Raw genomic sequence first — 12,105 nt, 5'->3', positions numbered from 1 at the left:
TTAAATAATGAGGTGCTTCATTGCAGTAGCTTGAACGGTTGATCTCTGGTAGTTGAACTAGACTGATCTCCCAGTCTTTCTTATTGTGTTTGGTGATTCTAAAGCGGTGAATGAATGCTATCTTTTTTTTTTTTTTTGCTTTATTAACTATTGGTTTGCTCTGTTGCCTGTTCACATGCTCTTACAGATGCAACTAATTCATGAAATTTCCAACTTAAAGAATTTAGTTAAGCATGCAGAAGTGTATAATCAAGATCTTGAGGTGAGCATTTATGTTGGTATTTCTATTGATAAGGAACAAAAACTATAAAACATATATCATATGTAATTGAGCATGATTTCAGAAAATAGAAGGAATTATATTCTTTAAATATCAACGTTTTGAATTTTACTATCTACCAATTTAAACTATTAAATATAATTTCTTTTTAATTCCTTAGAATTAAAACCCAATTAAATTGTTTCATTCTCCTTTAATTGTTTTAGGATATACTAAGTTCAAAAGTAGAGCTGCTTAGAGAAAAGGAAGACCAGATTAAGAAGCTACAGAAATACATAGACTCTCAGAAGTCAGAAAGTATGGAAATGGACTTGCCATACTCATCGGTAAAAATCAGGTTTATTTTGTTGTGTCATCATTTTGGCATTTGTAGTATACTGTCATCATCATCATCGCAAAAGTTTATATTGAGCCTACTGTGTGCCAGGCATTGTTCTAATTGTTCTAAATATAGTATTTTATTTAATCCTGTCAGTAACCCTATGAGAGAGGCACTATTAGTATCATTGCCATTTTATGGATAAAGAATCATAGAGAGTTAAGGATATTATCCTTTGATTGAATATAAGTAAGTTAGAGATGAGCTTCCATTAAAAATGAGTAATTCAAAAAATTTTAATGTTTTGCAATTGTTTTATACAAGTGCAGAAGTGTATAGTCAATATCTTCAGGTAAGCACTTGACATTGATTAGTAACTAGAACTGTAAAACATGTAATTGAGCATGATTTCATAAATTTCATTAATTTCATTAATAGATATTAATGCATTCTCATTATAATTATGTAACTATTTTAACAGTTTGATATTTTTCAGAGCTATAGCTGTAGGTGATTTTAGTTGGTATAAGATCATGGCATTAAATAGTATTGAATCTCATGGTGAAATTAACTTTTTTTTCCTATTTGCTTTCAATCCACCTGATTACTTCAAGAAACTATCAGTTGGATTCTAGTTTTTAACTTTTTTAAAAAGGCAACAGTTACTAGCTGGAAAGTTTAGAATATTAGTTTCTATTGTTCTTCTTTTGTTTTCATTTGAGTTTTTCAGAGTACTTTTTCTTACCTTCTATTAGTACTCTTTTGCTACCTTCTATTAATGACAAGTGATTCTTTTTAAAAGTGTTCTCATTGTTCTGAGGCCCTGGGAAGAAAGGCACTTTCATATCATCCTGGAGTATCTGTTGATAGAATGGCAAATAGAATTGCCCATTTTTTTAAATTGATGTTTATTTTTTCTCTTTATTCATCCAATTTATTCATTCATGCATGCATGTTTGCATTAATATTTTGCCAAGTACATACGGTTGAATTCATGTAAGTGCAAGTCATGTTGAAATGCCACTTCTTTCTAAAAATGAGACTGTGGATTTTTTTTTTTTTTTTTTTTTTTTTTTTTTTTTTTGCGTTAGGCGGGCCTTTCTCTGTTGTGGCCTCTCCCGTTGCGGAGCACAGGCTCCGGACGCGCAGGCCCGGCAGCCATGGCTCACGGGCCCAGCCACTCCGCGGCATGTGGGATCCTCCCGGACCGGGGCACAAACCCGCGTCCCCTGCATCGGCAGGCGGACTCTCAACCACTGCGCCACCAGGGAAGCCCGACTGTGGATTTTTTTTCATGTATTTATCAGTCATTTGCATTTTCTCCTCTGTGAGTTGCCTGTTCATATCTTTTCTCTATTTTTCTGTTGGATTATTTATCTTTTTCTTTTCAATTTGTGATTTAACATCCTTAATTTTAACTATTAGCTAGTCATCTGTCATGTTTTGCAGAGAGTAACTTAAAATAATACATATCAAACTTTAAGAGGCTAGCTGAGCAACAATTGTGTTAACCTTTTTAAACAATAACAGAATTATAGTACTTCTATACAATGCTTTTATCCTTTTGAAAAATATAGCCAGAATTTTTTAAATATTTTTTTTTTGGTCACTCTGTGCCACTTGCAGGATCTTAGTTCCCCGACCAGGGATCGAATGCAGGCCCCCAGCGGTGAAAGCACCGAGTCCTAACCGCTAGAATGCAGGGAATTCCCTAAAATATTTTTACTATTTGAAGTGTTAATTTTTTAATCTATTCCAAAAATACATTTGGCAATTCGCATATTTTAACCATTTTTGATTTGTTAGGAATAACATACATGTACGTGTTAAGTCTTTTCCAACTCTAACAAAGTTAGATTTCACAAAATCCCTTTTGTCATGTGTATAGGAAAACACTGAAGACTTAAAACAAATGAAACAGACTCTGCTTGATGCTGAAACCGTAGCTCTTGATGCCAAGAGAGAATCAGCCTTTCTCAGAAGTGAAAATCTAAAGGTGAAAGAAAAAATGGTAAGTTATTTTTGTAATATTTGTAAAAACAGTTGCAATGATCAGTACATTTCTGTGAATCTGCAGTGTTTCTCTCAATAGAAAGAACTTGCAAGTACATGCAAGCAAATGGAAAATGATATTGAGTTATATCAAAGCCAGTTGGAGGCGAAAAAGAAAATGCAAGTTGATCTAGAGAAAGAATTACAATCTTCTTTTAATGAAATAACAAAACTCACCTCCCTTATAGATGGCAAAGTTCCAAAAGGTATTTCATCATTTCAGACTTATCTCTTTGCAAATCTGACTTTATACAGAAATGTACCTAAAAGATTTTGCAACTATATTGCAGTAATTAAAAATCCATTATTCTCTGGTGTTTTTAATAGCTTAATATGAAGTTTTAATGTCATTTGGTATCTGTATTTATAAATGTTTCCTTGGACCTCAAACCATAAGGGTTTAAAAGTTATTTTTCAAATAAATTGAACCCAATCTTGGACAAGGTGATTAACAATTGGATGAGTGGTTTACCAACACTGGCTCTTTCTTTAATAAATTTTATATAATCTGGTTAAATAATCTAACTATGTATGTAATTTAGATTTACCCAACAACTGCAAGCTGTTTTATTTAACTTACTAAAAATTTCCTAGATTTACTGTCTAATATGGAATTGGAAAGGAAAATTACCCATCTCCAGAAAGCACTGAATAAGGAAGTCGAAGAAAATGAAGCTTTGCACAAAGAAGTTAATTTGCTCTCAGAACTGAAATCTTTACCTTCAGAAGTAGAAATGCTAAGGAAGGAGGTAAACACTTTTTTAAGCAAACAACTCTTACCTTAAAATAAAAACCTTTGCAATAGTGCCTTAAATATTTTGCCATATTTTATTTTAAAGTACCAGCCAAGAGACTGTAAATGCCTGACTCAATTTGTTAGCCATAGAAATATAAGTCAAATTCTAAGAAAAACCATGAAATGCCTGCTACACCAGAAAGTTAGAAAACACTTTAAAATGATAGGTGAGGAATTAAAGGCACATGCTGATTGTGTTTCTACTGTCCTTCTCCATGCAATCCTTACTAGAACCAGAGATTAGAAATCAAAACTTTGAAGGTAAAGTTAAACAGGATAATATATTGTTAAAGAGATGTCACAATAAAAATATTGCCTTTCCTCAGTCAAACCTTTGCTTAATTTCAATGTCTTGAAATTGAGGTGAGGCAGAGAAAGTTTTTTCCTGAAAATTGCTTAAGTAGATCATATATTGCTAACATAGCTAAGTTTGCTTTCTTTTCCATAGATACATGATAAATCTGAAGAGCTCTGTATAATAACATCGGAAAAAGATAAATTGTTTTCTGAAGTAGCTCATAAGGAAAGTAGAATTCAAGATTTACTTGAAGAAATTGGGAAAACTAAAAATGACCTAGCAACTTCCCAGTTGAATTATGAAAGCACTGATCAAGAATTCCAAGATGTTAAAAATCATCATATTGAATTTGAGCAAAAGTATAAGATGGTCCTTGAAGAGAATGCAAAATTGAAACAGGAAATAGGAAATCTCTCTAAAGAAGCTCAAGAACTTGGTTTAAATTTGGATGCTTTGAAGACAGAGGTTGGTACAAGACACCCTCTAGGGAAATGATCTTTAGTGTTAATGGGGTTTGGCTTCCACGTGTACGTCGCACAATGCTCTGCTTTTCACATTTACTTTTTCTTATCTTAAAGCTCTCTCACAAAACCCAAGAACTTCAGCAGAAAACAACTGAGAATCAAAAAAGGTTAAAAGAAGTGGAAGAGCTGAAGGAACAATTAGAAAGTAGAGATTCTAGGCTGCACACTGTAGAAAAGGAGAAAACGCTGCTTACCGAGAAACTTCAACAAACCTTAGTAGAAGTAAAAACCTTAACCCAAGAAAAGGATGATCAAAAACAACTCCAAGAGAGCCTGCAGATTGAGAGGGACCAACTCAAAAGTGACATTCAGGATACTATAAACATGGTAAGGTTTTGACTGATTAAACTTTGAAATCTCAGAGCCTCTTTAAGAACATTACAGGAGCCATCATTTATTATTTATGATCAAGCAATAGCTATAAAATTATTTTCATTGTTTCACATTCTAATGGAAATTATTTTCTATTTCTCTGACAAAGAATATAGACACCCAGGAACAACTACGAAATGCTCTTGAGTCTTTGAAACAACACCAAGAAACGATTAACACACTAAAAATGAAAATTTCTGAGGAAACTTCCAAGAATTTGCATATAGAGGACAACTTAGGAGAAACTGAGGATGAATTTCAGGAGAAGGTAAAGGGTGTTTCTGTTCAAAGTTTTTGTATGCTTGTCTATGCGCTTTCTCCTTAACCTCAAACACTTAAGTGCAGAACAGTCATCTCAATCTTATTTATTATTCACAGTGGTAATAGCTCAGAATAATTTACACGCGTAAGCCTCATGTCTTTGAAATAACTTCAAATATAACTGCTTACAATCAATTTGAAAAGGAAAAGACAAAAAAATACTAGTTCGGACTTTGAGCTGATACTTTTCTAAGGCCTATTGTAATTTACACATCTTTAAAAGCCCCTCTGAATCCTAAGAATGTAAGAAAGATTCAGTGCTTATTATTAATTATGGCTAAAATATTTGTTTTATGTTGGATTTTGTATACTATATTTGTTTAGAGTTTGCTATAGAATCAATGTATGTATCGTATTTGTATCTATTTTTAGGGTTTGGACCGTAATTTTACTATTAGATGCTTAAATCTTGCCTTAATAATTCATTCTAGGTAAAATGGTTCATTTTGTCCTGAGACCTTAGGAGAAAAACTACTTAACTAGTTATTCAATTATATATAAGAAAAACTAGGATGCTAATGGTGACTTTTTAAAGGGAGGTATATTAGTCTGCTAAGGCTGCCATAACAAAATATCACAGACTGCTGGTAAGCTATATGTTTATCTTCTTTGCAGAAATGTCTGTTCAAGTTTTTCCCATTTTTAAATTGGTTTTTTGTTGTTACTGAGTTGTAAGAGTTCTTTGTATTTTTCTGGTTATTAACCCTTTATCAGTTATACGATTTGCCAGTATTTCCTCCCATTTCATAGGTTGCCTTTTCACTCTGTTGATTTTGTCCTTTTTTGCACAGAAGCTTTAAATTTTGATATAGTCTAATTAGCTTCTTTTTTCCCCCTTTACCCAGGCACACAATATTCCTGCCTTGGAAAATGAGCTTTCTCTTCTCTCTCCCTATTCTTGAGTCCTTCTCTCCTAGAAAAGCATTTTCACTTCCACTATTATCTTGTGTTCTCAGCTTATCTATAATTTGGATCAACCATGGGCCAAAGGTTCTTGACCTTGATTTGAAATTTATAACTTCTACTTTCACAGGGGGAAGGTTTTTTGAACAGTTTTTTTTTAGAATAAGATACAACAATGTATAGCTGCTTTTAAACAAATGAAAAATGCAATCATAGGACCCCATGAGAAGGAAGCAGTAGAGGAGAAGTGAGGGAAAGGAAGAGTTATACTCACTGGGACCTACTGGCTCCTGTAGTATTATGTTCATGCTAGAAGTGTCCATGGTGATAAAAGAGTCTGATGGGATTCTCTGGGGCCATTCTGTTCATTAGAGATCTTGAAACCTGGGCTGGAAGTCTGAGATCACCTTGTTCTTGTGATAACCTTGCTCATGCTGGAATCACCCATGTAGATAAAAGAGTGGGTCTGGGAATTTCCAGGGGCCCTCTGTTCATCTGGGTACCACAGAACTCCATTAAGTAGGTCTATCAGGAATCCCTTGGAGTACCCGTTTTCAGTCCTGCTTGATGTGTTTCTCTGGAAATGCAATTTCTCTAGTGTGTCTCAACAGAAATTAGATTTTACTCATAATCATGGTAGCTGAAATACTTCCTAGGCTGAGTTCAGTTTTGAAATGTACCTTGGGCATCATTATAGAATACTTCCTCTCCATCTGCTTTGTCTTTGTGTATATTCCTTTGTTTAGGAGTAAAGATGCAGGCTTCTGAATTATAATATCTGACAAACTGCTTCCAAAGCCTATATGTTCCCCACCTCATGTATTGGGTTGGCCAAAAAGTTTGTTTGATTTTAAGTAAAAATAAAAGACACATTTTTCATTTTCACCAAGAAATGTATTGAACAATGTATTCATTGACCAAACGAACTTTTTGGCCAACCCAGTAGTTAGCTCTGTTTGCACCATTGTCAGAAGCTCATGAATATTGCCAACACTAAGAGGTTAACTAAACAAAATATGGTTTGTCCATATCCACTTTAGAGAATAGAGCAACTACTAAAAATACTAATTTGAAGATTACGTAGCAGTATGGGAAACTGCACATGATCTAAGTGAAAAAGAAAAGCTAAATTGAATCCTATATATGTAAATTAATTATGATGGCTATGTTTTAAAAAAAGTTAATGGAAAATACTGGAATGAAATATTTTAGAACTCTAATAGTGGTTGTGTTGGTGACATTGGATGACATTTTTTTCTCTTTATTTTTCAAATTTTTTTCTAATGTTACTTATAGATTACTATAAAAACTTTTTAAAACCTATGTGGCCAGTATGGAACTGAATGTATTTATTGGGCTACTATAAGGTTATATAGTGACACTCTAATTTCATGCCAACAATTGTAATGTCAGTCTTTATCTCCTTTTACCAAGGAGTTCACATTTTAAGTTACCTTTGGTTAAGACTTATTTATGGATAAATGAATTTATATAACATGCTTTTCTTAAGCAGTAAATGAAAATTGTATATTAAGAAAAGATGAATTATGCTATTATAATGTGAGATATATTTCTACCAAAAGTATTTTGCCCTCTACATGTAATAAAACTCCAGCTTTGGTGAGTATGACTGCCTCTGAAAATAAAGATTAATTGGGAATAGGGGCTAGGGAATGATTTCCAACTTTTAAGGAAAAACATAAAGTGATAGAGTTCAAGGCGGCTTACTTTTTCATAAAGTCAGGTTAACCCATCATACGTGAAGATAATTGTTAATTATCTATAGCTGTCCAGGTAGTTCTTATCAGTGAACAGGCACAAGAGCGCACACTCTGGAGCCAGACTATTGGATTCAAAACCTGGTTATTCTTCCCTGGGTGACCTGGGGCAAGTGACCTATCCTCCCTGGTATTGTTTCCTCATCTGTCAAATGGAGATAATACTAGTACCTACCTCATATGGTTATAGTGATGATTAAACGTGTCAATATATCAAAATAGTGCCTAGTACATAATAAGTAATATATGTTGGCTATTTTTATTATTATTAAAATTATTATTAACTAAGAAATTCTTTAATGTATTTATATTTTAGATGGTTGACATAGATAAAAAACAAAATTTGGAAGCCAAAAAAACCCAAGCACTGATTGCAGATGTTGAGGACAATGAGCTAATTGAGCAACAGAGAAAGATATCTTCTTTAATACAGGAGAAAAATGAACTGCAACAAATGTTAGAGAGTATTACAGCAGAAAAGGAACAACTGAAGACTGACCTAAGGGAAAGCATTGAAATGGTAGGATTTAGCACTGTATACTTAGCAATACAGTTTTGTCTTTGTACATTTTAGATTTTTCCAACTTTATTGAGGTATAATTTACATGCAATAAATGTATCTGATGCAAGAGCAGTCTGATGACTTTTGACAAATGTCTCTACTTGTGTACCTTCCACCTCAGTCAAGATATGGAATATTTCCATCACCCCAAAAAGTTCCCTTGAGTTCTGATCTATTTGATCCTAATCTTACCCTCTGCCCCATATAGTCACTGTCCTTTTTTTTTTTTTACCTTAATCACTTAATCACATTGTTTTCACTTGCCTTTCCCTTCTAGAACGTCATACAAATAGAATCACACAGCATACACTCTTTTGTGTCTTCTTTCTTCTCCTGCTTATCGCTGGGTAGTGTTCCATCATATGAACAGACCACAATTTGTTTAGACTTTATCCTATTGGTAGAAATTTAAGTTATCTCCACTATTTGGCTATTTTGAATAAAGATGCTATAAACATTCATATACAGATCTTTCTATGAACATATTCTTTTTTTATTTCTCTAGGGTAACTATCTAAATGGAATAGCTGGCTCATAGGTAGAGGTATATTTAACTTGATGAAAATTTCCTAGACTGATTTCCAAAGTAGTTGGTACCATTTTACATTCCCATCAGCAAATTAAGAGAATACTGAGGGCTCCACATCCTCACCAACACTTCATAGTATCAGTGTTTTTAATTTTGGCCATTCTATTGGGTGTGTACCTTATTGTTTTCACTTGCTTTTCCCTAATGACTAAAGATATTGAGCATCTGTTCATGCTTATTAGCATGAAATGGCTTATTGCCCATTGTGTATCTTTCTATAAATTATCTGTTGTCTCAGTGATGTGTTATAGATTTCAGTGCACAGGTCTTTTCCATATTTTGTTAAAGTTGTTCCTAAATGTTTCTCTTCTATTTACGCTGTTGTAATTTTTTTATTTCACTTTTAATTATTTGTTGTTAATGTTTGCCAATATTTTCAAACCTATTTTATTTTTTGTTTCTAAATTTAGGGACAATATAATGTGTCTAGATTGAAATTAATATTTTGAGAAGTTTGCTATGGATCACAGTAGAACCTGACCTTTTGTGCAGTTTTCCATGTTCCTTGGGATTGTCTGTTTGGTTAAAATTGCTGAATGTAAATAAGAACACAGATAAAAGTCATATTTGTTTCTCAGTCTCTGGCTTGTGATGTTTTTGTGATATTGATACTTGAGAAAGTCACTGTTTAAGCTTAATAACTAGGATTAACCCACTTTATGCTAGCAAAGGATGCTGCCATTTTGAGCTTGCTATTAAGCAATGTATAAAACCAAAGTCATGGGCTTCCCTAGTGGCGCAGTGGTTGAGAGTCCACCTGCCGATGCAGGGGACACAGGTTCGTGCCCCGGTCCGGGAAGATCCCACATGCCGCGGAGCAGCTGGGCCCGTGAGCCATGGCCACTGAGCCTGCGCGTCCGGAGCCTGTGCTCCGCAATGGGAGAGGCCACAACAGTGAGAGGCCCGCCTAACGCAAAAAAAAAAAAAAAAAACCAAAGTCATTCCAGCATATGAAAAGCCCATAACCATATATATATATATATATATATATATATATATATGTCTCATATATTATCTGTTGTCAACAGAAGCTTAGAAAGTCTCTTTTGGCTTAGGGGTAGAAAATGAGCAAACCTCTCATGACAATACAAAATCCAGTTCTAATTCTCATGATAAGAATGTAAGATGGGCAATAAAGAAACAGTATTAAAAAAGCAGATTCTTGACCTTTATATGATTAAGTTAAGACTTTTTTTAATTAGTCTTTTCCAATGTAGTTTGCCATGATTTCTTCTTCATTTTCAGGCTAAGGCAAATGCTGATTTTTACCTGATTTCATAAATGTAAGCTAGTATTTTAATCTCAGCTTTTTTTTTAAATTCCAGACCATTGAAAACCAGGAAGAATTAAGAATTCTTGGAAATGAACTTAAAAAGCAACAAGAGATAGTTGCACAAGAAAAGAGCCATACCATAAAGAAAGAAGAAGAGCTTTCTAGGACCTGTGAAAAACTGGCAGAAGTTGAAGAAAAGCTGAAGGAAAAGGTGACTTTTTAAAGTTATATTCCTGGTCATTTTTTCTGACTAAACTTTTTCTTTTTTTTTTTTTTTTTTTTTTTGGTAATAAATTTGATTCCAGCAGACCTAAATTCCAGAAATAATACATACCTTGCCAATGAACAGATCTTAATGCTAATATTTTGGACAATTTCAACTCCTACTGAGATGTTAATTAACATCCTTTGTGAGGATTATATTTTTTTAGTCTTTAAATGAGATAGGGGGCCTTCATTCATCTAAACGAATCATTTGATATATTCATTCATCAAGTACTGTACATTCATACAGTACCACCATGGGCCAGGCACTGTTCTGGGCTCTTGAGATACATTAGTCAACAAAACAAAGATTCTGCCCTTATAGAGATATATTAGTTATTCTCTAAAATGTAAAATTTATCTCTACAGTTGGCCCTCCATACCTGCACATTCTGCATCCATGGATTCAACCAAACACTGATCAAAAATATTCAGGGGAAAAAAATTCCAGAAAATTCCAAAATGTGTAACTTGAATTTTGCCACACACAGGCAACTATTTACATAGTATTTACAACTATTTACGTAGCATTTATATTGTATTCAGTATTATAAGTAATCTAGAGATGAGTTAAAGTATACTGGAGGGTGTGCTTAGGTTATATGCAAATACTATGTCATTTTATATAAGGGACTTGAACATCCACCAATTTTGGTATCCACAGGGATTCATGGATACCAGGGGATGACTGTATTACCATCTCTTAGATATTTACAATAAGGTGCTATTGTAAAATTTATAGAAGAGCTAAGACCCTTGTAACAATTGTACTCCCCAAGTAATTCTAAAATGCACCCACCAAGATCTTTCTGTATATTCTAGTAGTAGTGCCACATGCATTATAGATAATATATTGTGATTTCCATTGTGCTTCTGTATTTTTTTTTCCTAATGTGGGTTCTCTTAATTCTCATCCTTTTTACTATAACTTAACTGAATATGTTAAAACCTTACATCTCTTTCATATTCCTCCTAAATAAGGGAAATCAGTAAGTTTATGTAAAAGTTAATGCCTCATTGTTTGTTTGGGCCACCCGATATGGACCTTATTGGGAATGAAAGTAAATTATCCAAGTTTTTAGGAGAAGTGGAATTATAGTTACTTGGCAGTTATATCTGCATATTTAGTCTCTTTTTAAATTTTTCTCATTTTCACTTTACTTCTTTGATTAACCTAGTGACACTCTGTTAGTTTCCTAGGGCTTCTGTATCAAATTACCATAAACTTGATGGCTTTAAACAACAGAAATTTATTTTTTCACAATTCTGGCTCTTAGAAGTTCAAAATCAAGATGCTGGCGACCAAGCTCCCTCTGAAGGCTCTAAGGAAGAATCCTTTCTTGCCTCTTCCTGTCCTTGACTCCCAGCTGTCCGTGGTACCCTTGGCTTGTAGCTGCATCTCTCCAATCTCTGCCTCCATCTACCTATGACCTTCTCTGTGTCTCTGTGTGTCATTTTCTGTCTCTTATAAGGACCCTCTCATTGGATTTAGGGCCCACCTTAACCCAGGAATATTTCTTCTCAGTCCTTAAGTAATTACATCTGCAAAAACCCTATTTTCAAAGAAGATCACATTCTCAGAGTATGGGCAGACTTGAATTTGGGGTGGGACCCTATTTGACCCACTGTAAGCACTATCTAAAAGGTTACTTTACTTTTAGTGTTACTTGTCTGTTTATACTGGAGTAGTAGGCAGGGCTATGCTAATGATTATTTCAGTTTGGCAAAGTACATTTTACATAAGAATTTTAGGAGGATATAGACAAAATGGTAA

General features: G+C 33.8%; 1 protein-coding gene across 2 annotated transcripts in view; it reads left to right on the top strand.

The window, feature by feature from the left end:
• The window catches only part of CENPE (centromere protein E), a 73,731-nt gene that overhangs the window by 25,745 nt on the left and 35,881 nt on the right, over nucleotides 1-12,105 (top strand). Inside the window, exons 17-26 of one of the 2 annotated variants that reach the window (XM_060011818.1) lie at nucleotides 188-262; nucleotides 487-606; nucleotides 2,488-2,610; nucleotides 2,692-2,857; nucleotides 3,246-3,400; nucleotides 3,896-4,210; nucleotides 4,324-4,596; nucleotides 4,751-4,909; nucleotides 7,960-8,163; nucleotides 10,120-10,278. In XM_060011818.1, the coding sequence (XP_059867801.1) occupies nucleotides 188-262; nucleotides 487-606; nucleotides 2,488-2,610; nucleotides 2,692-2,857; nucleotides 3,246-3,400; nucleotides 3,896-4,210; nucleotides 4,324-4,596; nucleotides 4,751-4,909; nucleotides 7,960-8,163; nucleotides 10,120-10,278 (1,749 nt within the window). The remainder of the gene's footprint in view (nucleotides 1-187; nucleotides 263-486; nucleotides 607-2,487; nucleotides 2,611-2,691; nucleotides 2,858-3,245; nucleotides 3,401-3,895; nucleotides 4,211-4,323; nucleotides 4,597-4,750; nucleotides 4,910-7,959; nucleotides 8,164-10,119; nucleotides 10,279-12,105) is intronic. The other variant, XM_060011819.1, reaches the window with a different exon arrangement.

Source organism: Delphinus delphis, chromosome 5, assembly GCF_949987515.2.
Source record: "Delphinus delphis chromosome 5, mDelDel1.2, whole genome shotgun sequence".
In the NCBI taxonomy this organism is placed as follows: Eukaryota; Metazoa; Chordata; class Mammalia; order Artiodactyla; family Delphinidae; genus Delphinus; species Delphinus delphis.
Note: the sequence above shows the minus strand (reverse complement) of the source record. Positions and strands in the feature narration are given on the sequence as shown.